Source organism: Bombus pascuorum, chromosome 3, assembly GCF_905332965.1.
Source record: "Bombus pascuorum chromosome 3, iyBomPasc1.1, whole genome shotgun sequence".
Lineage (NCBI taxonomy): Eukaryota > Metazoa > Arthropoda > Insecta > Hymenoptera > Apidae > Bombus > Bombus pascuorum.
The window spans coordinates 8962987-8990414 of record NC_083490.1 but is presented as its reverse complement, the minus strand read 5'-3'; the positions used below and the strand labels follow the sequence as shown (position 1 = coordinate 8990414).

Genomic DNA, 27428 nt, shown 5'->3' with positions numbered 1-27428 from the left:
ATTTCAATAATTAAATTAAATTAAATAAATCACTAAACAATAAGAACATAAATAGGGTAAGACAAATATCTCCAAAGAAATATATATTATACGTAAGAGAAGAAGCTTGTCAAAGCAACGTTACCTGGCAAAAGAAAAGGGGTGAAACAAGAAACAAAACTCGAGGACCCCCAATAGCCGTGATAGTCGACATTTAGCACGGTCTTATGTGGAGCATAATAGAAATTAGGGAAACCTAGTGATCCTCGCGATTTCACGGCGCATAAAGGCACAAAAGTCGTTGCTCCGCGTCCGGATGAAATATGGTTCCTTGCAGGTGCATCCACCCCATTCTAACATTCTCCCATTCTCTATCGTTCTCTCCCTGGTCATTGTTCAGGATATGTGACACTAACACCGTCCGTGTAATTATGCCGATACGGTTCCAACGTTGTTTCGTGACAGGGGGTGCAAACCATCCCCTAAACATCCTTTGGTCACGCATCCCGAGGGTGCTTTTGCATCGTAACACATCACCGCCGATTTTTCTTGGTATCTTACAAACAGGGGATTTTGATATTGAGAAAATTTGGAATTTCAATTAGGAAGGATTGTTACGTTTTGCAAGCGAAAAATCTGGAATTGAAATTAGAAAAAGTTAGATTTTGAAAACGGGGGATTTTGAGGTTGGAAAAATTTGGAATTTAAATTGGGAAGAAATATCATGGTTCATAAGTGGAAAATTTGGGATTGAATAAAGTAAGAGTCAAATTTTATGAACAGGGGATTTTGAGGTTGGGAAAATTTGGAATTTAAATTAGGAAGAATTATCATGGTTCATAAGTGGAAAATTTGGGACTGAATAAAGTAAGAGTCAAATTTTGTAAACAGGGGATTTTGAGGTTGGGAAAATTTGGAATTTAAATTAGGAAGAATTATTACGCTTTATAAGCGAAGAACCTGAAATTAGAAAGAGTCAAATTTTGAAAACAGAGGATTCTAATAGTGAATTTGGAGCTTAAACTAGGAAGGATTGTGTTTTGTAAGCAGAGGAGTTTGATGATTGAATTTAGAAAATTAAATACGAAAGTAGAAGAGAAAAGTAGGCGGAAAGGAAAAAGGGAAGGGCTAAATTTCCAATTATTAAAGCATTCCGAATTCTGCAGTTATTAACGTTATCAGTACAACTTTCCAAATTACAAGTTACAAATTATGATAAGCATTTCGTTTCTCGAAATCTCTTTCCATTAATTACCGAGATAATACAATGGTAGGTAAAAGAAAGGTTGAAATAATTATTGATTAATTTATTTATTATTCGTAATTCTCATATTCTGCGACTCAAGGATGACTTTCAGTTATTTCTTACAATCAGTATTTAATCTAATTATCGTCTGCAATAAAATCCCCTTCTTTGGTTAAAAAAACTTTAAAATTTATACATTATAAATTTTAGTTCTCTTATTAAATATAAATCCATTTTGCAATATTATGACGTCTTTCGTACTTGTCGTTTTATAAACTTTCTTCTGTCCATTATTGTATTTTAAATTTGCTTTATGGTCATTGTAATGACATGGTAATATGCTTCTTACAACTTTCCTATTCTTTGTTATTTGAGTAAAGTACGATTGCTTGTAATAAGTTAATCGAGAATAGCTGGTAGTCAGATGGACCAGAACCTTGAAGGATTGGCATATTGACCGTAGAGAGGTGTTTGCCTGTTCATTGTCTATATAGAAATTATATTTGACAAATAAGGGACTAGGGGTTCCTTTTGTTTCTTCTCTCTGGATCGGATAATCCCTTCTAACTCATCGATGTCACTACAAAAACTGGTAGTCAATTCGAAAATTTGCTTGTCGATATCTCAAAAATGAATCGTGGTTTAACGAAAGTATTATGTATAGAATAATAGAAAGCACAAGCCATTCTTATCCAATTGGATTCTATATCCAAAGACCAGTTCTATTGTAACTTAAAAACCAAATTAATCGACGGAGATAAGTATTTTAGAAGAAAATAAAACAAAAATTATGTTTTCGCTTCTGTTCTCTGTTCTGTTCTGTTAAAGAAAACTTCTATCCGGAGGAGCCACAAAACAAGAACTGAAATTAACTATATGTACTGAAAAAACAAAATGTCAATGTAAGGAAACGAGAAACAATTGTTCTTCAATGAAAAAAAGCACATGTGTAAGATACATGTTCGTCAGAGAAGAACACCATGAAGAAAGAAACGTCGAGCCGCACCAGGCAATATTGCTACTTTAGAAGAAGAAAAAAAGAAAGGGCAAGATCCAAAAGTTACATGGCCTGTATCAAAAGAGGTAAATTGTGAAAAAACCAAGCCCGTTCGTCAATCTGCCCAAAAAGACAACTACATATATTAAAGCATCAGAAAGAAGAAAAAGAAAAAAAGTAGAAATAAAATCAACTTTCTCTTCTTCCTCCACTCTTCAATCAACTATACTTTCAAAAAACCAAAAGCAGAGGAAAGGAAAAGACCGGGAGATACACCTAATGCTGTCCTCTTCTATCAAGAAAACTTTCTGCCGAAGCAAGCAAAATAAGAAGAAGGAGAAAGAAGAGAAAATGCAAAACGATACAAGTCCGTCCGCTTCTATCGAGAAAACTTTCATTCGAAGGAACCAGAGACGAGAAAATGCGAGAGATACGCGTCTACCCTCCTCGATCCTCCTCGAAGAAAGTTTTCATACGAATCCTACAAGAAAGCAAAGAGGGAAAAGCAACGATCCAGAAGACACGTGTCATCCCTCGCAGAGAGAACATAACGAAGAAACCAAGAGCAGAATTGCCTGTGCAATATCGCCAGACTCGAAAGATGTACCGTGTATTTTGAAAGTACGAGGCGACGTCGTATCGAGTATTTGGCCGTTTGTCAGTCCGCGTAAATACGCGACAATGCCCGCCCTTTGTGCGGCCCGTCTATCGTCGATGTTTGCCAAATAAAAGCCTATATACGAGAGCCCTCTTTGTCTCTGTGTGTTTCGGCTACGCTCTCTCCCCCATCGCCACGAATGATACGCCTTGTTGCCTATGAAACTCCCGGCCGTGACCCCTTCGTTCCTCGTTGCACTGCTACAAAAGGGCATCCAGACGAAAGAGGGAGAGAGAAGCTAATGATGATGCAAAGTATTTCACGATGGAACACGTGCGTACGCAACGACGACGGCGACGGCGACGGCGACGACGACGATGATCAACTAGGGGGTTGAATCGAAATCGACAGCCAACATACGCTTATTTGGGGTGGCTGGTGCGTTTGCGGGACGAATTGCTTGGAAATGTTCCTCTTGACCAAGAAGTAGTCGTGCGCAAGAAGACACTCTGAATGCTATCTTTATGCTACTTTTAGTCTTTTCTGATTTTTATGACTTTTGGCAAGTATGTATAAAAGAATACATTTTTCTTTTGTTCGTTTTTTTTTTTTTTTTTTTTTTTTTTTTGGTGGTTTAGGTCGTTGGTTTTATCAGCTGTTCCCGATGCTTTTGCTTGCTTTCGATTCTTGTTTGTCTCAATTGAAAGTGATTACTTTAGCCTTTAAGATATCTAAACTGCAATAACATTCTGTGGTTCTTTTACGCAATGTGCAATATCATCAATCCCATAGACAAAGCTACCCTCGATTAATCCAGGAATTCTGAATTCTGAAATTTGAACTTGTAATGTTGAACTATCACTGAGATATCTAACTCGAAGCTTCAAGTCTTTGATGGAAGACGAGATAGAATCTGAATCCTTAATCGAATTCCATCTCGGTGTTCTTAATACGATCGTCGATCAGCAAATCTTCAAAAGTTCTAAATTTCAAGATTCAATTAGGGGCGATTGTAAATGTTTAATCAACATTGCCGAGACAGGTAAATCTTAACAATATCGCACCACTTATGTGTAAAATACCTAAATCACAAATTGAAGCTCATTTCAAACATTCTGGAAACCTCACACGACATCAAATTTCTTCTAACGAAATGAAAATTGCCAGACGAATTCTACCTCGATATTATACTATCGATTATCAAACAAAGATTCCAAATTCAAGATAGCAAAGTCAAAATCGCTGAACCGCTTAAATCTTAACAATGTCGCCTTTCTATAAAATACGAAAAAGCACGAATCGTGTCCTTTCTTAGCATCCCAGGAACGACACCATCGCCATTTTTCAATTGAAAACAAATTGAAAGCCCCAAACTAATAGAACGTACACCACCGATCGGATTTCATCTCAATATTCCTCACATCAAATCATCGAATCTTCAGAAATTCCTAATTCTGGATAGCAACATCGAACTTCCAATCAACATCCCTAAAACAGCTAAATTTTAACATTAGCGCACCGCCGCTCTGTAGGTTACTCAAACCACCGATTAAACCCTCTCTAAACATCCTGAAAACCACGCTCATCGTCAAATCCCTAATTGGAAATTGAAAATAAATTGAAAGTAACAAGGCCGAACTAAGAGAATCTAAACCAGGGGTCGAGCCCTGTCTCAGCATCCTCGAAACCGCACTTACCATCAAATCGTCAACTGGAAATTGAAAACAAATTCAAGGTAACCACCCCATGTGTTGCACGAGCAGTGTACGTCACTGTCGTGCGATATTGATCTTCGGAAGCGTCGTGCATCCGGTTGAGCACCACGGTCAGTATTCACCCTTTCCACTTCTCTACGTTCAGAGGCGGATCCAGCACGAACCAATCGTCTTTGCTCCTCGGTCTCCCTTAGTTTGCTCGAAACGTTCCGCCTTCTACCCTTACCCTTCAGTCGATCGTCTACGACCGATAGGTAGGGATGATTTTCACTGTCGATGCGGTGGTGACTGGTGTCAAAAAAGCTTGCGAGTCCGGCTCGTTGATACGTTGAAGCAGTCATCGTCTGAACGTGATACCAACGAGTCTCGTCGACCTATTAATACGAGAAAACCACCCTTGAACACGGTGGTCTAAAAACGGGAAGATAAGACAGAAGCCGAAGATGGTATCAACCACGAAATCCAGCTTCCATCGATGTTGGAAATCCGTGAGAATGCCTGGCATCGTTCACAGGATCTTTTCTTGAGACCTATCACCGCGTCGAAGGACGGGAGAGGGTTGATCAATCGGACGATCGGACAACGTGACGCTTTTGTGAATTTGGATTTTTCTCTTTGTGACTCGAGAACGTTCTTTTAGAGGAATCCATCGACTTTGACGGACGTGGAGTCCAAGGACTTAGAAGTTTCACATTGCTTTTACACAGGACACGTTCGTTGTTTCATGGTTTTTACGTAAAGTGACTGAATTTGGTTGGTTCTTCTTTCCGGAGAGTGATATTGAACGAATAGAGGAGTCGCCGAGGAGAGATAATCGAAGGAAGAGAAGGAAAAAAAGATTGTCGGAAAGTGTTGCTTGTGAAAAAGTGGTGGGGAGGAGTTGAGAAATTGACAGCTCGAGGGCACGAGGAACCATGTTGGAATTCTACCCTCCGCTTCCTGGTAGCTTGAACCGGCAGAGTGAGTCGGGCCCACCAACTATGGGCTCCGCTGCACCACCGATTCCATTTCGACCTACCAACGACGGTAACAACGCAGGTGAGAACGAACTTTCTTCCTTTATGTTTTCGTCTAACGACATTGATTTTCACAGTGACAGTCGAAAGCGAGTATATATACACTTTATGAACGCCACTTTCGTATAATGTTCACCTATCTTCTCACTTACCTATGGACTTTCATCGTTAATTCGTATCTCTTAACCAGATCTCTGTTCGTTGTATCTTTCCAATCGATTTTTAATTTATCGTACGTGTAAGAGTTTTTGCAGAAATTTCGTAGCTTCTGCTATATACGCTTTTCTACACATTGTCATCATACTTTTCTTTTGTATACAGCAGGGTCGTTTATAACGCGGGAAATTGTACGAATTTCACGTTAGACGAAACCCACGCAGCAAAAACTAAACTAAATTCTTTCTTGAAGCAACGCGGCTAATTCTCTATAGACGTAATTAATCGGACAATACGTAACGCGTAATTGTAATCTTCCAATGAATTCAGAAACGATCGAGTCAAATTTACACCAAAGCATAAGACAGCGAAACAATTGCAAATACTACTCTTGTTTGTTTACCTCGCGTGTTTCAGGCAATGACGTTGCACCTGTGAAATTTATTGTCACATACGCTTATTTTTAAGCAACTTTTACTTTCTATACAATTTTGCAATCGTTATATATAGGGTGCGGTGTAGCAACCTTTTGGTCTCGTTATACGGGTCCTATTGTGCAGTAATTAAAAGTAATTATCCCTACGTATAGTTAAAAGCAAGTGAGACGAGGTTGATTATTTTATTAAAAACATTTTCTGTCAAAGCAATTTATTAATCCTCGTCTGTGACCGTAGGAATCTCTTGCGATTTTTATAAAATCGTCGTTAATTCAGATTATACTAATACGGTAGAGTAATCGAAGATACAGGGAAAAAATGGTACAGAACAATTTTTCTTGATTTTTTAATTTCACTTTCGCTTAAATTTATCGTAGTGTCGCTTGGTAGCTGCATACATAGCTGGTCATAGCAACATCGTTAGCGATTTCTATACAATCGGGGAATACACGGGGAAAATGTAACAAATTAATTCTTGTTGATTTTTTAAATTTTAATGTCATGATTGAAAGATACGAGTCTCCTAATGACAGAAAAATTTTAAGAACGTGCAATTGATTATTGAATATTAAAATCGCTCGTCGTATGTAACGAGTCTAAGTTTTTGGTTTTGAGTTACGGTTGAGTGGTAGTTGAGGTAAACAGCAAGTTATTGTACCGCGTTCTGCCCTGCTCTGGCTTTATCACTATCGACAATCGATAAGCGACGGGACAAATTTCATGGGACTCGCGATATTGCACTGCTCCAGAACGCTATCACATTTCTCAGTCCGACAGCCATATCATTCGGCATAACTCGTTGCGTATTTATTTCTTTCGCGATAAAAACGATCCGCCAGAAAAATTTCATTTTCCTACTTCGATTCCTACGATTCTGTATATTTGATTGACGAATCGAAACTCTCTCACTACTAGTACTAATTTACATCTAATTTACCTAACGATGTATTTCAATTTGCTATATGTTACGTACAAGACGATTTATTACATACAACATCTATTTGCAAAGATCTTATTCAATTTTATGTAAAATATATATAGATCCATTTAATGTTCTATAAAATATGTGTAAAATGATTCGTGAGAGTTCGCTCTTTTAGTTGATTTATAAATACGTTTTGATAGTTTGATTTGGTGTAATCAGAATTTTATTTAGTTATGAAATTATGAAAAAAAAGGAAGATTAGTATAATAGATACATATCAATCATTCGATAGTAACATGATGAAAATACGAATGTAGAAAATGCGATAGCACGTTGATAAGCAAGTAAAGTAAGCTCTGAAACATATGGACGTATGGATATGTGACTTGTAAGTCCCTGTCGTTATCGAGGATTAATAACAAAGCACGGTGAATTTTCTAGATATCAAATTCATCTAACAATAAGTAGTTCTGGACTGTGTCAGTTCATAAACATTGCTGTTGCTCAATTATATAGCTGTATCATTGTAGACAGCCATAAGTATTTAATAAACCGACGATATTTAGTATAAATTGAATGCTTCTCGCTGCCTTTATTTTCTACTCATTATTTTGTCGTAAATTTGTTATTCCAGTCACAGTGCATTCGCATGTGTCTTATAACGTCAAATACTACGTAAATTAAAATCTGTTAGAATTTTCTAATAAACGTAATCAGTATAAATTTCTAATATTTACGGATCGCAGTGTTAAATTCAGTAACAAGTTATTCATTAACAGTAACAAGTAAGTCATTCAGTAACAAGTTATTCAGTAACGAAATATATTATATATTTATTGTTAAATGTGATATATGATATGTTTATTAGTAAAAGAGGAGAAATAATTTACTCCTTGACTAGTTAAAATTTAGTAATAACACCTCCATGATGAACTTTTTTTACAAACGAATGAATTTATCCAAATGACTATTTATTGTCACAATAAATCTATTCAAATGATACTATTAGAAATTATTTAAACAATGTAATGTACATTCATCTGAATATTTTTATTAGACACATATGTATAGTGAAATAGGATAAATAATTTAATCCTTGACTCTCTCGATACATTTTATGTAATAGAATTATGTAATAAAGGAGCCTTCAGGATCAATACTATCGTCAATATTTCAGAGCTGTCAACATTATACGGACTCTCGGACGATCAACATATCTTGTCAACATAATATCGTCAATATTATCGAACATTGAGAGAACAGGTTGACGTATCAATGTTCGAAATGCTGACGAGGTAATTCAATGAAAAATATACTCTGTGTCTTATGAGTTTAACTCATACCCCTTTCTTCTTTGCTTCCTTCATTGCTAATGTTCATATAATGATTGCTCAAGCTTTTTATTTTTTGGTTAGACATCGTTGAACGAACGCTAACACAAAGCTGAATGTATCGTTAGTAGTATGGGACGTATGAGAAAAATGTAGTTTGTCAATAAATACTGACAATTAGATAATCGATATACAGTGTGTAACAGAACATGTCGAACTCATTTTGGGAGCTGATTATACATCGAAAGCAATGAGGAAATTTCACATAAACATAAATTTCACATAAATTCTATGTGTATGCAACATCTATTAAAAATGTCGAAATACTAAGCTTCAGAATAGAATAAACTTTTATTGGGTTGGCATCTAAGTGATTGCGGATTTTATCATTAGGTGGTATTGATGCCAATTTAATATATACTAATACTAATAGCAATAATAACTATCCAGAGTGTAATCGGATGCATAACAAGATACGTAAGATTGCAGGCTTGTCTTGAAATGGAAAATAATCATTTTCAGCATCTTCTGTGAAAATCTAATTATCTAATTAGATAACACAAAATCAAAACAGAAGATTCGTTTATACGAAATTTTTTTATTATTCTTAGGTGTATAATCAGTTGCCGGAGCGAGTTCCACGTGTTCTAATTACATCCTGTATATTGCGAATACAATATTGAGAATTCTGAATATTATAAACAGAATGTAAGAACCCTATAATATTGGTGATACATACTGATCGTCTGGATGTTCCATAATGTTTATCCTATTACGTTCTAAATCTTAGGATGTCCTCAGACGACCAGTAATATTATTATTAACATTGCAGATTGTCAATTAACATTGACAAAACGCTGATAATACGTATTCATATTTATTCAAAATATTTATTGGCAATTTGATGACAGTTTAGACGTAACGTTCGTTTGACGTTGTCTAGACAAAAAAAGCCCGTACAGGTACTAAGGAGTAACATTTAAGAAGGGATATATTTTCACAGATAAATTCGTGGAACGAAACTCGGACATTAGCTAGAAAAATTTTCAAAATTATTTTAGTACGAGTATCATATATTTCGAAGAATATTGACTATACGTATACGATCGATATTGAGAACCTTGCAATATCGAATAATTGATTCTGAGGGTTCCTGACGTTTCTCTAGTGTTAGAAGAAGAAAAAAAGTGACGATCGTGATGATTTCAGAGCCGTCAGTTTCAGTAAAAACGGAGTCCGGCCTGCTGGAGACGATCTGCGCTGGTTGCGGTCGTACGATAGTCGACAAGTACGTGATGCAGGTCGCTGGGAGGAACTATCACGAGGAATGTCTTTCGTGTGCCGCGTGTGCGACACCGCTTACGCATTCCTGTTTCATCCGTGAGCTAAAACTCTACTGTCGAACCGACTACGAGCGGATCTTCGGTGTGAAGTGTGCACGTTGCATGGAGAAGATCAGCTGCTCGGATTTCGTATTAAGGGCGCCGGGTTTGGTGTTTCACGTGGAGTGTTTCGCGTGTTGCATGTGCGGCCAACCATTACTTCCTGGCACCCAGTATTTCCTCCGTCAAGGACAACCGATCTGTCGAAGGGACTACGAGCACGAGTTGTACCTGAATAGTCCTCAAGGTTAGTGAAAATTGTCGTCTTTCAAGTTTCCGTCGATCTCTTTCGTTATTTTTCTTTTCTCAACGTCTTTTTATAGCACGATAATCATGCGCAGAAAAGTAGGCTCAACTATAACTTTGTTTGAATTTTGGATATGTCTTATAGGAGAGGATCCTGAGTAACATGCACCTCGTCGTGGTTCAAAAGTTACGACAAGAATCTTCTTCTATAGGGTTGCTTGTTGCGTTACGTTTACCGCGAAAGAAGTTGTTAAAAATGAAATTATATGTGTATTTGTATAGGATTGCGATTCTAATAGTGGTAAGGTACGATTAGCTTAGATTGTTTCCTTCACATTAAAGAAAGAAAAATCAGGTTCGATTGCGTGGATTGCTGCGGGCCTAACTTATGAACCACGATCGTCCTACAGTAAAACGATCCTCCACGATCCTCCTCGAGTAAAATGCTTATAAAAAGTTACTCCATTTTGTCAGCTTAAGTAGCTTCTTTATATGTATATTTTACTTAAATTTCTTTTTTTTTTATAGTGTTCCTTCCCCTTCGATATTTTCATTTGGCGAGTTATTCTCCAATTTTTGGATTAGAATCAAAGTCAAGATATTGCGTTTCATCGATGTCAATTTCACGTTTTCCAGTTGTTTAGTATTTTTCTTTGCAATCTTGCTTCTCTAATTTTTCTGAATTAAAATAGGGATAAACGACGCCTTCCATTTCTTCGGTACTTTTCGTTCTTTGTTCGTAAGACGTGGGTGTAATCGTTTATAGGAGCATGATTGTCTTATTAAAGCATATCAGCTTCTCCATCATCGTATATGCGCTTCTTCATATTTTTGTTTCATTTCGTTTCACAATTCTCAGTTTCAAAAGATAGATCGCAGCCAGTTGTTCTTAACGCTTTGATATCAACACTAGAATTACCACACCAAAATGACTTTCTACAATTTTATATACGTTCCAACCCTGGTTTGGGGATTATGGTCCCAGATGGAATAATAATACCAAACATGTACTACATAACATGGAATTCCTTCTTTGAGAAAGTAATAAACCAATAAATATAAAAATGTTCTATTATTACGTATTTTTGAAAGACCAGCCATTTTGACTGTTTTTTTTCTAGAAATAGCTTGGTGTCAACTGTCGGTAGTTCTAGTGTTAACGATGGTAAATGGTAAATTTTTAGTTTCCTAGAATTTTAAAGACCAGCCATTTAGAAATAGCTTGGTGTTAACTATCGGTAGTTCTAGTGTTAACGATGGTAAACGGTAAATTTTTAATTTCCTAGGATTGGAAACTTTTATAATTTACTAAAAATATTATCTTATTCATGAAGATTCTTTCTGCATGCTGTTCTCCATACATGTGCGTGCCATTTTCTACGGCTAAATGTAAAAATTCTGGTCACCGTTTTCTAAATATTACCAAACGAAGCAAACTATGAAAATCCACCGTTTTGATACCGTATACGATAACGTGAATTTACAGGTGTAAAGCGATATAGTATCTCCGTGGAATCGGAACATTCGACAGCAAACTGCTCGACTATCACGATTTCTGTTTATTATCGATTTCGCTAGTACCGAGATTGGCGGTCCGTTCAGGACAATATATATCGACTGACGTTACTTTAAACGAGAAAATTGTCCAAATAATGGTTTTACGTAGTTTCGTTCATACAGATTTTATCTCCCGAAACATCGATCAAACTCGCGCTTATATTCAACGAGTCGATTTGTCTTCCAAAAAAAAAAAAAAATAGTAACAAAATAGTAAAGAGTACAAAATAGTAATGAACGAATGATAGAATGAAAAGCAGTAATAATAGACGAATAAATGGTAAAATTAGCGATAATGATAATAAAAGATGAGGAAAAGACGAATTAAACGGATCGTTAGAGAAATAAAGATAAGAACAGAAAAATTGACAAACGAGATGAAATAATCGACGAAACGTACGAGAACGTATTGTACATACCTTGTTGCATTGTTCGCAGGTTGTACTACTACTATCTAAAGACATCCAAAGTAAAAACCTGCAGGAATTTTGAATCAAGGCTGTCTCTCTTTTCAAGGTAAATACACTTAAACCAAGCGTAATTAGAAACGATTCTTCCATGAATTGGACAGAGAAAAATAATGGAGAATAGAAGAACGCCAATCTAGAAACGAGAATAAAAGGATTAGTATTCGTGATTTCTCTGACAGATCATTTTTTCAAGTTCTTTCGTAAATACGTGGAGTTAGTTTGCGATTGCTTTGAAGGAAAGTTATGGTGAAATCGATGGGAGAGCAGTTTGTTAGTCACGACTTTATTGGAATTATTTTCTAAATCTGTCTTTTGCGAACAATTTCGTGAGGAAAAATTCGATTGGACTGCGATTGTGTTATTAACGTGATTTCATTCTTGGGAAATGTTCAAGTCTCTTTGATGTTTTTGATTTAAAAAAAGAATTTGATAATTCGAATTATAATATTATCGTGCGTTAAATAATCTCGGGTCAATCGAAACTTCCTAACATAATCCGTTATTACAAACGAACGTTATCAACATACTCTTTCCGACAGTGTTTCCTCTCAGTTCTAAATATATCTTAGCTATCGGTCTTTCTTCTTTTGTTCGTTTCCTCCACGTATATCTATATTTACATGTAATTGTATGTACATCCAATAGTATAGACTTTTTAAAAATTCCACTTCCATTCCATTATCAATTTTTCTCCCTTTCTAAATGCCATCAGTACGCTCTTCCATATGTATACTTCTGAATCTCAATTTCTCGCCATTGAAATCTCTTCCCGTATGATTCTTCCCTAGTCTTTTTTATTCAGTCGAAAGTTGTACTTCCACCGATCAGTTTGTCCTCTATCTTTTTTTTCAACATCCACTTGTCACATCTTTGTTACATCTCCTTTGTTACATCTCCTATGAAACTATTCTTGGCAAATCTTCGATAACCTGATTCCATGTTACCAAAAAGTAATTCCACTTCTAATGAATGATACATTTCAGGCAACAATTTTACTTCACCTACGCTTGTTATGTTTGATCCTCAGACATATTAAAAATTCAATGAAGTAATTAATGCAGATAAAAATTTGAAGAAACGAACTTAATTTACAGACGATGATTTACTGGACGATAATCGGCCCCGCGATGGTCGTCGGGGTCCCAAACGACCGCGGACGATCCTCACGTCGGCGCAAAGACGCCAATTCAAAGCGTCGTTCGAGGTGTCACCGAAACCCTGTCGAAAGGTTCGAGAAGCCTTGGCAAAAGACACAGGCCTCAGCGTGCGCGTGGTTCAAGTCTGGTTCCAGAACCAGCGGGCGAAGATGAAGAAGTTGCAGAGGAAAGCGAAAACCGAGCCTGGATCCGATAAGGAGCCGAAGGAGGAACGTCGAACGGAGAGTCCTCATAGCGATCACAGTAAGGACTTTGTTATTCTTTATTGAATCCCCTTAGTAAACCTTCTTATTTTTTTTACATCTCCCTCAATTTATTCTTATCTTAGACTTAATTATTTATAAATATTATTACTTAATTATTTTATAAATAATTTAAAAACAAATATAGGGTGTGTTAAGTAACTGGAACAAACTATAGCCCTGAAACGGTAGAAGATAGAAAAGAAATACATTAAGGAAAATTGATTTTGTCCTATTTCGCTCTAGTTTCATCGATGTTTTTAATTTCTATCGTGACTTTCTATCGTTGTCTAACGTTTCGCGAAGACTGGTTAATGGGGCTTCGATAAATGTGTTGTCGGTACAATGCCAATCGTTTGATCTCGTTCGCAGGTCATTACTTGAACGCCATGAACATGCGCGACGGGGAATCTTCTAGCTTCCCCTCAAGCACCCAACCGCTCAACCCCAATAACCCGTACTCGCCTGACGGTAAGTTTCTTCTAGCCGTACAAAATCATTAAATAACCTACCACGGATAATAATTGGATTGTTCAAATTTTTTGGAAATTTACAAAAATCCCAAAGAAAATTTTCAAAGCGTCCAAAAGAATTCTCTCTTATAGAAACTTGCTCCTCCCAAATTTGCAAACGACACCTTTGAAGCTTCATCGAAATTCTACCTTATCGAAATTAATTCTTCAAAAAAATTCGACAGCAATTCCAGAACTTACAAAATTCTCAAGAAACTACTCATCAAAGCTGTTTTTTACAAAACAAAACAAAGAAAACTCGTAAACGTTCAAAGGATATCTTGGAAAGTCCATCAAAGCTCCCTATCAAAGAGTATATACTTTTAACTATTAAAAATTCCTCAAAATTTCTAAAACATTTGCATAACTGCCAAACCTCATGGACAACCTAGATTGTCCTCATTAACCCTCTCTATGGTTCACCAATCTGTAATCAACGCGACCGTTAATTTCAGACGCTTATCCAGGCCACTCAGGCGAGAGCTTCTGTAGCAGCGATCTGTCGTTGGATGGTACGGAAGCTGGCTTCGACATAGGCGAGAACGAGGGTGGTGGCGGCCAGGAGGGTGGCCATCAAGCTGGCAGCCACTCCCACCACGGGCCAACGTCCCACGAGGCGCCCCCGTTGTCCCAGAGTTTACACGCAGCGATTCATAATCCCATCGACAAACTTTTTATGATGCAGAGTAGTTACTTCAGTGGTGACCACGCGTAATCCGCGAAAAGAAAAGAAGAAAGACGTAAAAGACGAGGAAAAAAAATGGAAAAAAAGAAGAAATGAAACGATGTTCTGCTCTTTTTCTCGCGACTGGTTCTCCTCTGCGTCGTCGACGTAGCTGGCCCCTGGGCGATGTGTCCTTCTTATCTTCTGGTTCGCGAATCGAAGTAAATGGAGAACGCCGTACAGTATCGTTTTCTGACAATCGTTATTCTCTTCCTTTCGTTTACTTACTTATTATTTATAATTGTTTTTTTTTTTGTTATTTGTCCAATGCATTATTTGTTTTATTTGTTTACTTAAATATCATCGGAAGTTTAGCTTTATTGGTATATTTTAATTAGGTTGTTTCCTCTGTCTAATTTGTTGTCTTACAATATTATACAGTCATATTTGTTGGATAGTATAATTAAACGTATGGTTATTTAATTTATTGACATTTCTCAATTCTCCCTTTTTTAATGCTTGGACTTTTTAGTCGTTTCTTTATTTCTGTTTTCAATAGGGTTTATTATTTTTACTTCTGATTCTTGTTCTATTTGTTAAATTTCGTTTATGGTTTCGTTGTTTTATTCTTGAAAGATTAAATAGTTTGTTTTTCAAAGAAGAGAATTGTACAGAATATTCAATATTTCAAGTTTAAAAATTTCTGAATTCCTTTTTAAATTCCCAAGCATCTCTGCATTCTTAAATCAATTTATTTTGTTATTACATTAACCTCTTTCCCTATTTCCTTTTTTTTCGACGTTTGGAAAAAGATATTGTACGGAAGATTTTCCTTTATCATCGCTGCTCGATTATCGTTCTCAGTGCTACCATTTAATTGAGATGATTCTCGTGGTGAGGACATTGAAGCGTAAGGTATATCGCAATTCGATTTAATATTAAACGATGATGATGTACCCCTCGGTTTCCAGCGAAATTATACAGATCTAAATTATATAAATCTAAATATCGACGTACGTTCGTTTCTTATTTCTGCCTCGGCAGATTGTTGTTAACAAACGTGATTCGTCGATTACGAATTGAGATTTTTCTGTGTCGGCATTTTTTTGCAATGTGTCAAAGTAATTCCGTTGACCCTCTCTGAATAAAATGAAACCAAAAGAAAACGTTCAGACACTTATTAAGTTAAATCTTGAACTATCCAATGTTTGGATATTTTAATGGATTAATATTCGAGGAATATTAAACAATTAATTGAAATATTAGAGAAATTCATAATGAAATTTAAGAAAAAATTTTAACGAATGAATTAATTAGTATGAATTAAGGTGATAATAACACTAAATAACGAAACTTGTCGTTAATTGTGGAAAGATTTCAGTACATGTAATGATCAATTTCTGAAATAAATTTTGTAAATTGTTTGACTGCATTCTATTTTAAAGAGGAAGGAATATAATAGGAAAGATAAAATGTTTCTTGATTTTTAAAAAGTAGGAAGAAAACGACACATGTTTATATGAATTAAAATTGATTCAGAAAGGGTCGACTTGCAGATCGTAGCATTGCAGTATGAGTTACAGGAAAATTAATAGCCGAACTATTAGGTTCGACAAGAACCATTTACTAGGAATCATGTGAATTAGTTAAAATTACAATACATTGTATAAAAAAGAAAAAGTGTTTTCTTGGCTAAACAATCATTACTTTATATCCTCTTTTCATCTCTTTTCTTATTTTTCACCAGTCGTACGATAACGACGATTATATTAAAAAGTTCGATATCCACTCAATTGGATATATTAGGTTATAATTTTATTCATTTCATAATTATTATAATAAATCGATAAAGCAATTTATTGTAGTTTTTAGAAATAATCAAAATGATAGAAAAAGAAGAAAAATATGAAGATAGAATTTTACAATATTTTATATGACAAATTATGTCGTTATACATCAACACTGATAAATAATTATCAATTGATAAAAGAGTGACGATTATTAGTTACTAAGTATGTTTGAGAGAAATGAACATCGAGTCTTTGTTTGAATAATAAATGTTTAATTTATCTTTACGGCCCGGGATATTTAAATATTATTTTAAATAAACTTAGAAGTAATTAGTTATAAGAAGTTATTATTATTTATTTAACAGCTAATAGTTAAAATCACTTACTTCAAAAAGATTTAGAAGATCTATATTTATACACATATTCTTCAGACTTTTTTGATTACCGTTTATATACATAATTATTTAGAAAATTCTTGAGGGTAGTTAATTAGGTATTTCTTTAGTCATTTATGTATCTAAACAATTTACCTATTTCTTTTTTTTCAAGCTAAAAAATACTTTTTGTTCGAAATGAAAAAATTTCAGTATTATTTACGACAGATTGTTATGGATAGATATTTTTTAAACTTATTTTTCTTTTTTAACGCTTGAAAAACCTTCATAAATCTCGCTACACCTATCGAAAGTTCTTAACAATAAAAAAATCTATATTAATGTTTCTTTTGTCCAAGCTAAAAAATATTTTACTATAAAAAAAATTACTATTAAGGTTTTAAAATATATCTAATCATACACGCATATTTCGAAGGTCGCAGGAGAAAGGCTCGAAATAAGTCAGACAGGCCGGGTAAGAATAGAGAGTTTATTATATCAGAAATATAATGACCAAAAATAAACAAAAAAAGAAAACTTCAGATTTAAAATATGCGCGAAAAATGCAGATCTTTTAAGAAAAAATCTTTAGAAACATACAACTCTTGACGATCGTTTCCTGACTTAAAAGTCGGCGCAGTCGGCAAATAACGATTAAAAACGCTTCGTAGACGCGAAGTTAATTGCACCAATCGTTACCGTAATCGTGAGAAATCCATAAGTACGATTTTCGATTTTCATTTTTGCCCTTCGAAAATTTTCAACAGGAACCATTAACAATATACGTATTATAATACACGTCTAATGCAACGAGCAATATCGCCTTTGCAATTCTTTCTCAGTTTACTACAGTTCTCATTCCAACGTGCAACTCTATATACTATAATATCATTATTCCTAACCATTCAATATTTAATTAACATTTGATTATTAACAACGATATTACAACATTTATCTATTATGAAATACTTAACAAAGCAACGAACGTTAAAATGCTACTGAAATGAGAGGGAAGTATTTCTAACCTCTTCGGTATGATAGTCATTTTAGTATAATTACTTTTTGGTAACACGTGTTTTTTTTAATAAAACATTATTGTTCTGTGTAGAATTTTCTATTTGTTTTGAATTAATAGAAAAATATATTAAAAACAGGAATAATGCAAAGGAAAAGTTAAATATTATCTTACTTATATAATTATGACACTATAGACGAGGATAGTCATAAATGGTCGATTATTGTCACTATATAAGTATGATTGTATCTGATAGCTAAAGTCAACGATCGCACCGAAGAGGTTAATATCAGACTGTTGCATAACAAATAAATGTCACTTTACTTTGAACTCTTATTTCGGCCATTTCGAAATCATAAAACATTCAACAATTGTTTTTGTGTACGTATTACCTTGTTCAAATGACTTCAGTCTATTTTCTTTCACTGGTTTGACGATATTTTTAAAATAATTAATTTTAGTGTTTTCAAAAGTACAATATGCAGTACAAAAATATGAACTTGTTTAAATTATCTCGAAACATCATTCACTATGCAACAACCTAATAGTAAAAGAATATTTAATATTCTTCTATTATTTATAATTAAATAATTGAAAAGAATCTTTAATAATAATACTTAAAAAAACGTTTAATACCAGCAACAGTGTCATCTGTAACAGTTTCATCGATCAACGATATTGCCCAGAGTAATCGAAGAAAAAGAATCGATAGTAGCTACCATCGACAATGGCGGATCAAGAGGTGAGCGATAGGGGCATCCCCTAAGAGTAATAAAATGTAAGAATATTGTGTCACATTCTGAAAATTTGTCAAGTATACAGTTAATGTAAATTTAGTTATTTAGTTTACAGTATCAGATAGAGATATTAAAATACAAATTACAAGCAGATCTTAAACCTTGCAAAAGAAGATTAAAAATATGCTCACGTATTTTTAAACAACTCCCTCACCCAGAAAAGCTTTTAGATCCGTCACTGACGATCGATTAATATCGAAAAGAAGCAAACCGAGCGAAGCTTTCGTTTTCGGTCAGCGTCCCAGAGGCAGCGAACGAAAATCGAACGGAAGGTCGTAAAAACGATTGTGCGATCGTCGATTGTATGTAGCCCCGTCGAAAGCGCGAAGGAGAGGAGAGGAGGATTCGAGAGAATCCGTGTGGCGTCGGGACTTTTCGTGTCGATCCCGCGTGAATGTCGAACGAGATGTCGTTTCTCGCGGATCGTTCAACGAGGAGGTCGCGACCGGTCTTTCAATTTCACTCGTGTGTTATTTAACGTGTCATTGTATGTGTATGTCATCATGACGCGCGATGACCCGAGCGAGTTCCCGGCAGTGACGTTGGTACAGAAGTAGCGGTGCGTCTCGTTTTCACGGTACGTTTGTTCCTTATTAAACTTTGATCTTTGATTCAGCCTGCTTGGTTCGCAGCCGCAAGTATCATGCATTATACAAACGCCACGAACGAATAGAAAATAAGGCATTAACGATGAGCTACGGTTTTCATTGCTGGCGTCAGCCGGCTTATAGGTTAGACCTTCCTTCTTTTATTTATTATTGTTGGCCGTTTGTGTCTCGTTGTTTTTCTTCGTCCTAGCGTACGATCATGGCGCACAAGTGATTCAAACGTTGACAAGATTCTCTGTCTCTATATTTCTGTAGAATAATTAAATTGCGAATTTTTATGTAATTTCATATATTTACAAAAAAAACTAAAGAAGCTCAAGGCATGGTAATATTTTTTCGTCCACTGAAAATTATGACGCGTATTCAAATTTGAATACTTTATGTATATCATATGCATTGTGTGAATTTCTTCACCTAAAATTTATCATAAATGCGTAAAAATCCGCAATCTAACGTAATTTGCGTGTAAAATCTTATTCTCAGTTATCGCTCAACAATTACTTAACCTTCTTTTTTGTTTGAAGAGAGTACATAATTGTTTATGGTTGGGCAAATTCGAGATGATTAGAATTTGCCAGTTTTTGGCTCGGATTGGAGATAATCGATTCGTGCAGTCGATATAGGTTAGTTAAACTTTGCTTTCACCGTGGAAAAAGATCATTATTTCACACGTGGTTTCAGACATAGTATTACTATCACTTTTCTCATCGTAAAGAAAGTTTGTTTGAATCTCTACATATATGTTCATATGATGTTGTCGATTCTTAGGAAGAGCAAGATACGATATCATAGTTTAACTACCTATTTTACACCCTGTTTATATAACAGATTATTATAAAATGATATAAAATGGAAACTTTTCTTCGTAATCAATAATTATAAGTCTTATAGTCGTAATTATAAATATCATTATGTTCAACAAAAATGTTTCTTTGACCTAGATCGTATAGTCAATAAAAATATAGGATTCCTCACTTTATAGTCGTGACTGTAAATCATTTTATATTAAAAATTAAATTTTTTGGCTCGGATAGACTTCGTGACTATACCAGTCTTTCTCCTATTTAATACCAATTTCAATTCTTGCGAACTTTTTCAACTTAAAACTCCTTTCGGTTAAAAATACGAATTTCGATAATGCCTATAGTCAGTGACTATACGCTATTTTCCTGATTTTTAGTCACCAGCATCCTCGTAAGTAATATCAACTCAAGTTTCTATCTTTTTTCTAATTGAATGTCCTTTTCAACCAAAAATACAAAGAATCGAATCTTGTCGCCAATGTATATAACCAATGACTATACGTTACTTTTTCGATATTTATAGTCACTTCTTCAGTAATACTAGTACAAATTCTTGCACGGTTTCCCAATCTTGTGCTTTCTCTAATGAGATATATAAGGAATCCAATTTTTTCGTCAACATTTGAATCACATTCGAATGAACGTAAGTACTCGTATCATCGAGAACGAAAGAAAAGCTCTTGAACGAAATACAAAAACATATTTCGGTTTCGTGCTTGAAGAACAATTAACACCCGTATGTACGTCTGTAAACTCGTTCAACGACGACAATCAACAATTCGGTAGAAATGCAACGTTCGTTCCTCTATAAAATCTTCGATCACAGGTTTTCGTTTATCGCGACGGTTCTTCCACATTTTTTTTTATTATTTTCCTTCTTTTTTTTTTTTTTTTTTGTTGGTTTCTTTTTCCTCCGAAGAGCGCTCTATGTTCAGTGTTAGGCATCGTATGATTTTACCTAACAATCGCTTGATATCACGAACCTGTTCCAAAAGTAATCAAATTGCATCTGTAGTTTGAAGAATTTGTGGAAAAGATTTTTTTTTTAATACACAGATAGAATACAGGATTTATTTCTTTAAAATAATTGGAAACATATTTCTCGGAGATATTTCTGTTTATAAATTTGAATTATAGATCAACGATCTTTTCTAAAAGTATAGTTACGGAAATTTTCGAGAAAAAGAATTTCTGAAAATACTGAGGTAGATTACGTAGTTTATCAGACAACTGTTAAGGATTGATCTCTTTAAACGGTTAAAAAATTACATTGGAGATCAATTTCTGCAAAAATTTGAATTAAAAACCAAATTAATTGTATTAGAAATAAAATGCAAAGTTCTTAGAAATTTGTTTAAAGTAGTTGAAAAGTTCGAGATATTTTTCCAAAACAAATCTAAATTATGAATGAAGCAATGTTACTTTTGAAACAGACCACGTGTAAAATTGCACATAAAATGGAAGTCGAATGGTTGAACATTTCAATTCAATTTCATAAACAATCGTTAATAATTGTACCTTTGAATTAGAATTGGCTTGTAAAATTACGCGTCTTAATCATCTACGACGTTAAACCTTATAGATCGTCTACTTGGCTTTCTACGTGTAATTAATTCAGATACTTTCGGATTATAAGAGCAATTGAAAGAACACATTTGTTCTGTTTAATATGCTCTCAGGCAGTGCAACTAAAGTGAGCTAGGTATTAATCATTTACATAGGCACCGTGTTACTGGGGCACTCTTCTTTGCGTGTATTATTTAAATGGACGATATTCGTTTCACCTAATATACTTCTAGTTCGAAAGGGAAGCTTTTCCATTCATATAGCTGTGAATACTACGATTTTGTTTATGACGATCAGATTTGTTGAAAACTTTGTATATAAGTCGTGTCCCTGTGTAAGGCTCTGTTCATTTTTATATTTATGATTAATTAATTATCTTTCACTGATCTTTGTCTCCGCGAGCAATTTTTTAATTGATAGATCAATACTTCTTTTTATAATTTTTCAATTTGCATATGTGAAACATTCCTTTCCATTACTTATACAATTAATCGCCTTACAGAAGAATAGTAAGATAGCCGAAATCTTGCTACTTTTATCAACAGATTTATAAATCACTGTTTGCTCGATATTTTCATGATCTATATAAAAAATCCGACTATTGTATCGGAAGCTTAGAAACTGTTTAGAGGCCTTTTGAACGATAATGTGGAATTTTCAAATTCATCAAGGACTATGTTTGACTGGAATGATATATCTGCACTTTTCTCCATTCCAAACTAGGCCAAATTTCATGCGTTAAGAGCACACGGCTAAACCCTGAAACCTGAAATTCGATGTACCGATTACGATATACCAATAATCCTGGATCCGTTCCTTTAGAAGTTCGTAGCGTAATTGAAAACAAACATTTAAATATAGTATATTCTATTAAATTAGAGACTCGGACGAAAGGTTCTTCAAGTTACAAAATTTCCAACTCGAGAATATTATACGAGAGATAGAATCAAACATTAATATAAAAGAACCTTTTAAACAAAAGTAAGAGAATTCATCGTTATACATAAATTACTTTCTATATTCATCTGATCATTTCTGGAAAAAATCCACCACTTTTCCATCGAGTCTCTCGAACAACCCTCTTCCGATCTCGTTCCTCCCCCAATACGCAATATACGTTATAATAACATCAATTATCAATTATTAAAATTTCTACAAACATTCGTCACGATTCGAACCTAGAACCCTTAACAATCAGCTAAATGGAATCAACAGTATAATCTCGCATTTAGTTAATAAACACGTAGATTAAGATTCCATCAGCAACCGCCAATTCCAATTAAACTCGAAAGAACGTCGAAGAGCCCCATCGACTTCCACGATATTTCTTTAACCCAACACTGAACGACTCTTCGCCGTTAACTCTTAATAAAACATCTAAACTCGGCCTAAGTGCTCTAACAATGGCGGCGATCACGCGGGACGAGAAGCATTTCCGGAATGCATTGCTCGCGAATGTTTTCACTAAGAACGACTCCCAGCCGCATTGGAGATAACCTGTCTACCTAAAAGGCGCCGCTCATTAAGCTATAGAACTTGTAACGAAGCCGTGACTTCGTCCTCGATACTCGAACAAGCTCGTTCCCAAACTCTTCGTTTCTTCGCCTCTCTTTCTCTTTTGCTTTTCCTACCTCTTCACCAAACTGTCTGCCTTCCTTCGATCGTGCCTGCCTAAATATCGCTCGCGAACTTCACTTGAATGACCTTACTATCTCGACGATGCTGACGTACGTGCCGATCACGAGGCCCAAGAGACCGAATACGATTAGAAATATGTTTTTGATGAACATGATCATGCAAGGCCCGAAGTCTCGGTTCGGCCAGAGCACGCAGATCTCGATGATCGCTGGGAACGCGATGCCAAGGGCGGAGAGACAGAGAGCACCGAACAGGGAGATGAAGAGGGCCAGTCTGGGAACTGTGATGGCCAACGTGACTGGAAAAAGAATATTTTTGATTGTTAATCTTCACTATGATTGGATAACATACACTTTCAAATTGATAAATGTTAGCACACCTTTCGTATAAAATGTCGATGGCTTACTACGTGATCGTCGTATGTCCACTTTTAGCGTTTCAGCGAGGGAAATAGTTGAAGGGTTCAATGGTATGTTGCAATTAGATAATTTGCATCGTATTGTCTTTATCAAATTATAAAATTCAGTACGAATTGTACATTGATTTCTGGGAATGTAAAATAGAGGTGAATTATGATTCTTGAAAATATCTTCGTATATCCTAAATACAATGTATAAAAACGTACTGCAAAACTGTACAACAAACTGTAAACCTCGCTCCTGTGTCGCTAATACAAGTGGCTTATGCGACGTTCAATAATTGAAACAAAACGAAGGAAAAAAGGAACAGAAATATTATTTTTGACAAATTTGTGAAATAAATTTAAATGTGAATTTTACACGGCACAAAGAAACAGTGGAGAATTATTTGTTGCGTATAAAAATTCTTTGCGCAGTAATCCATCGGCATACGTATTTAGGGTTCTATGGTTTTCATTAATGTTACTAATAAAAATTAATCTCGATATTAAAATCTCTTATTTTCTCACATTTTATATACAGAACAATTTTCCTTTTATAATTTTTCGAGTTTCAATCGCGTTTTTGTTAGTATTACCAATACCGTATACTAATTAACGAAAGTATCAGCGATAAAAATACGATTAAAACTCGAACCCCGGAATTCCCTTGGTAAACTTACATGTGGCTAAAGTGATAACAGTCCGACAGACGTACTCCCAGAAGATTTTCCTCTTCTGTATCTTTTGATCGAGATAAGTGTTCCAAATAATATCAACTGGAACGTATCCTTGAAGGGCGTGCGTGATAAAAATGGCGATCGCGAACATTATTTTGATACTTTGCGCCATTCTGTAAGGATGAAAATTAAATATTATGGTAACTTTAAAAAATAGTAGTTTCACGAAAACTAACGTAAAACAAAATTCACTTACACTTCATCCGCAGGTAGATTAAAAGTAACGCTACCACTAGCGTCAGATCCGTATTTTATATAACCGAAAAATCCTATAAGAATATACAGGGCTACGATTACCGTCATTCCTATGTTCAAAACGCCACAATACCCTCCAAAATATTGTGGAGTCTTCATATTATTCTCCAGTGCGATTATCTGCAATGGAAAAGTATCTTTTACGTGGTTGTTTTCTTTTAAGAAAAATTCTAACTTTGAAAATACTGTATTTATGGTGTCACGGTTATTTGAACAATACACGTTCAATTTATTTTGCTCTTATTACAATATTCAAAAGTTAAACAGGGATCCTTTGGAATTATCATTCTTTTTTAAAACGACTTTTTATTAGCACGTGCCTTTTTACATCTAAATTATTCAAATAGTACTTATTCGTACATTATTTCTTGAAAAATATGTTTAAACAATTGCTAGTCAGATCATAAATCATGAATACAAATCATAAATTTGTAAGGAAATTTTGATTAAATTAAATTAATGTTTTAATCAAATGAAAAGATCTGCATTTTCGTAACTTTCATAAGCGAACTTCCTTAATTTTCATAATTTTGGTAACTGAATTTTCATAATCCTCGCAGTCTGCATTTTTATGATTAAAAACGATCTGAATGTGTCGAATGGAATCTGAGAATCACTGTGATCCTCGTTAGCGGCTGAGAACATCTGAGAAATAACAGCAGGGATTGCATTGACGCACTGATGATCTGATCACGACAATCTCAAAGTTGTTCCGTAAGTGGCCAGTTATTTGTTTATTAACGATATAGCGGCGCCGTTGATCTATTCTAAGCGCTGGCTACTCGTTTCTGCCCAACAGTCACAGGGAATGATCGACGAGGCCAAATGATAGATCGATCGAGGGTACGTATGGTAAAATTGAAAAAGCCACGCGTCGAGCGATATATTGTTCTAAATTGCGTGTCTTCGTCGTAGTAGAAAATATTCTATTTACGTTTCTTTCGATCACGTGTTCGTGTTTCTATGAATGATTATTTAATGCTTAAGATTTTTAAAACGATCTTTCTGTTCTACGATTGGAGAAATTGAAAATTGAAAGAAGAGATTTCGAGGAAAATAGCTTCACTTAATTGTGGGATTTTTTAATGTCGATTTAGGGAAAGGTTTGTAAATTGTTTATAGGGTTGGTTTTAATAGTTAATTATTCAATAAACGGTTTACGATGATAAAGAGACTATAAAATTAAAGATTCCATAAGGAATTTTAGACAGTTCAAAAAATTCTATAGAATTTTGTAGATTACTATTCGATTTCAAACTAAACTCTTTACGATATCGGTTAAAAAGAATTAGTCAACGTCCACTCCGTAACTTTCAAGAGAAAATAAACTAAGAAAAGGAAGCTAACGAAAAAGCAAAATAAAAATCAATTGTACCGAAGAAAAATTGTCCCGAGGAGACACGGATTTCAATTTTACGTGTAGAAACGATCAAAACTTAGAATATTCGGCAGACAATAAAAAAGGAAGACTTAAAAATGAATCAGACTCTCGATTCTCTTCTGAGTCTACGAAACTAGTTCCAAAAATGAATTTAAAGTAAATGTTATACGTAAAAACAATGAAACGATTAAACATCGATCGACATAGAATAAGGGGAAAAAGACAAAGGGAAGAGAGAAACGAAACGCGAATTAAACTTACCACTCCGACAGCTTCCAGAGCGAATAACGTGGTGCCGAAGTAGAGTGAGAAATTTTTCAGTGTGCCAAACATTTCCCTTTCGCTGATCGACGGTAGATCGTCAAACATGTACACTAAGATCATCGCCAGTCCAACGAACGTGATTGCGTTCGCCAAGGTGGAGAACGGTGCCAGTAATTTGAGGTTCCTAACGTAATTGATCAAAATCAGCGGTAGCAATAAAATCAGCATATGGGTTTTAACATCCAAAGGTTCCCAGTACTGGTCTGCCACCTACATTTATCAACAGAAGAACAAAAGACAAGGATATCAATAAATTTCGAACGGTTATGCCAATCAAAGAATTATCTTTTTCCATTTTTCCTTTCTTTTTCTTATTAATTAACTCTTTCATTTACGTCACGATAAATTACATTTACGTGAATATATTATTCGATTATTTAATTATAGAGATTAACTTTTAACTTTTTCTTTTTTTTGTTTTATTATACGCTGGTTCGTTGTTTGGTTGGTTGGTTGGTATTTTTCCTTGTTTCTGGGATTTTTATTCTTCTTCTTTTCGTTATCTAGCTTCTTATTTTCTAAGAGGAAGGATTTATAAATTGCTACTCCGCCATCGTTTTGGCGAGCAGAGTTGATCTATGGCACCAGCTATTTACCTGCTTGATATTCGACGCTACAAATACGATATAAACGCAGCATATTCCCAATTGATACACAATCATGAACCCATCTACGAGTCCTCTGCAAATATAATAGCAACTTTCATGTTATAGTTGAAAAAAGATCGTCGTGCCGCTTGATGAGATGATTTTGTGCGTGCTTCGTGTGCTTATGAGTGAAGGAAGAATTCTTTCTTTTTCCTTGATTGCAGATTAATAATGACGACTATTCATTGTTGATGCGATGTATTAATATCACAGATATCCCGCGTATAACACGGTAATAAGATATCGAAAAAATGCCATGTTTTGCGAAAAGTGTTAATCAATAATTGACTTAACTTATTACGTTCTAATACTATTTATCTTTATGAGAAAAGCTTACAATTGCTGCTTCCCTATAGCGAAAACAATTTCTTGTGCAGAAGTTTAATACTCGAAGAACTAAAAATGGATAAAAAATGTCAATGTTCGGAAATTCCGTACAAAAATCTGAGACAATACACCAAGA

The 27428-nt window shown here is 34.9% G+C and overlaps 2 protein-coding genes across 4 annotated transcripts in view; one reads left to right on the top strand and one right to left on the bottom strand.

Moving 5' to 3' along the window:
* Positions 1–3754: 3754 nt before the first annotated feature.
* LOC132905017 (LIM/homeobox protein LMX-1.2-like) lies at positions 3755–14703 on the top strand. 2 transcript variants are annotated; one of them, XM_060955920.1, is made up of 5 exons: positions 3756–5573; positions 9610–10029; positions 13150–13455; positions 13827–13925; positions 14422–14703. In XM_060955920.1, the coding sequence occupies exons 1-5, from the start codon at positions 5450–5452 to the stop codon at positions 14679–14681; spliced, it is 1209 nt and encodes a 402-aa protein (XP_060811903.1). In that variant the 5' UTR covers positions 3756–5449; the 3' UTR covers positions 14682–14703. The 2 variants fall into 2 exon arrangements, with proteins under 2 accessions (XP_060811904.1, XP_060811903.1); XM_060955921.1 differs by lacking the exon at positions 13827–13925 and having other exon boundaries at positions 3755–5573.
* A 2567-nt stretch (positions 14704–17270) lies between these two features.
* Positions 17271–27428, bottom strand: part of LOC132905335 (proton-coupled amino acid transporter-like protein CG1139) — a 25038-nt gene continuing 14880 nt past the window's right edge. For both annotated transcript variants that reach the window (XM_060956526.1, XM_060956527.1), the window contains exons 6-10: positions 26915–26999; positions 26256–26528; positions 24555–24733; positions 24302–24471; positions 17271–23519 (exon numbers count right to left, since the gene is read on the bottom strand). In XM_060956526.1, coding sequence (XP_060812509.1) covers positions 23275–23519; positions 24302–24471; positions 24555–24733; positions 26256–26528; positions 26915–26999 — 952 coding nt within the window. In that variant the 3' untranslated portion in view covers positions 17271–23274. The remainder of the gene's footprint in view (positions 23520–24301; positions 24472–24554; positions 24734–26255; positions 26529–26914; positions 27000–27428) is intronic.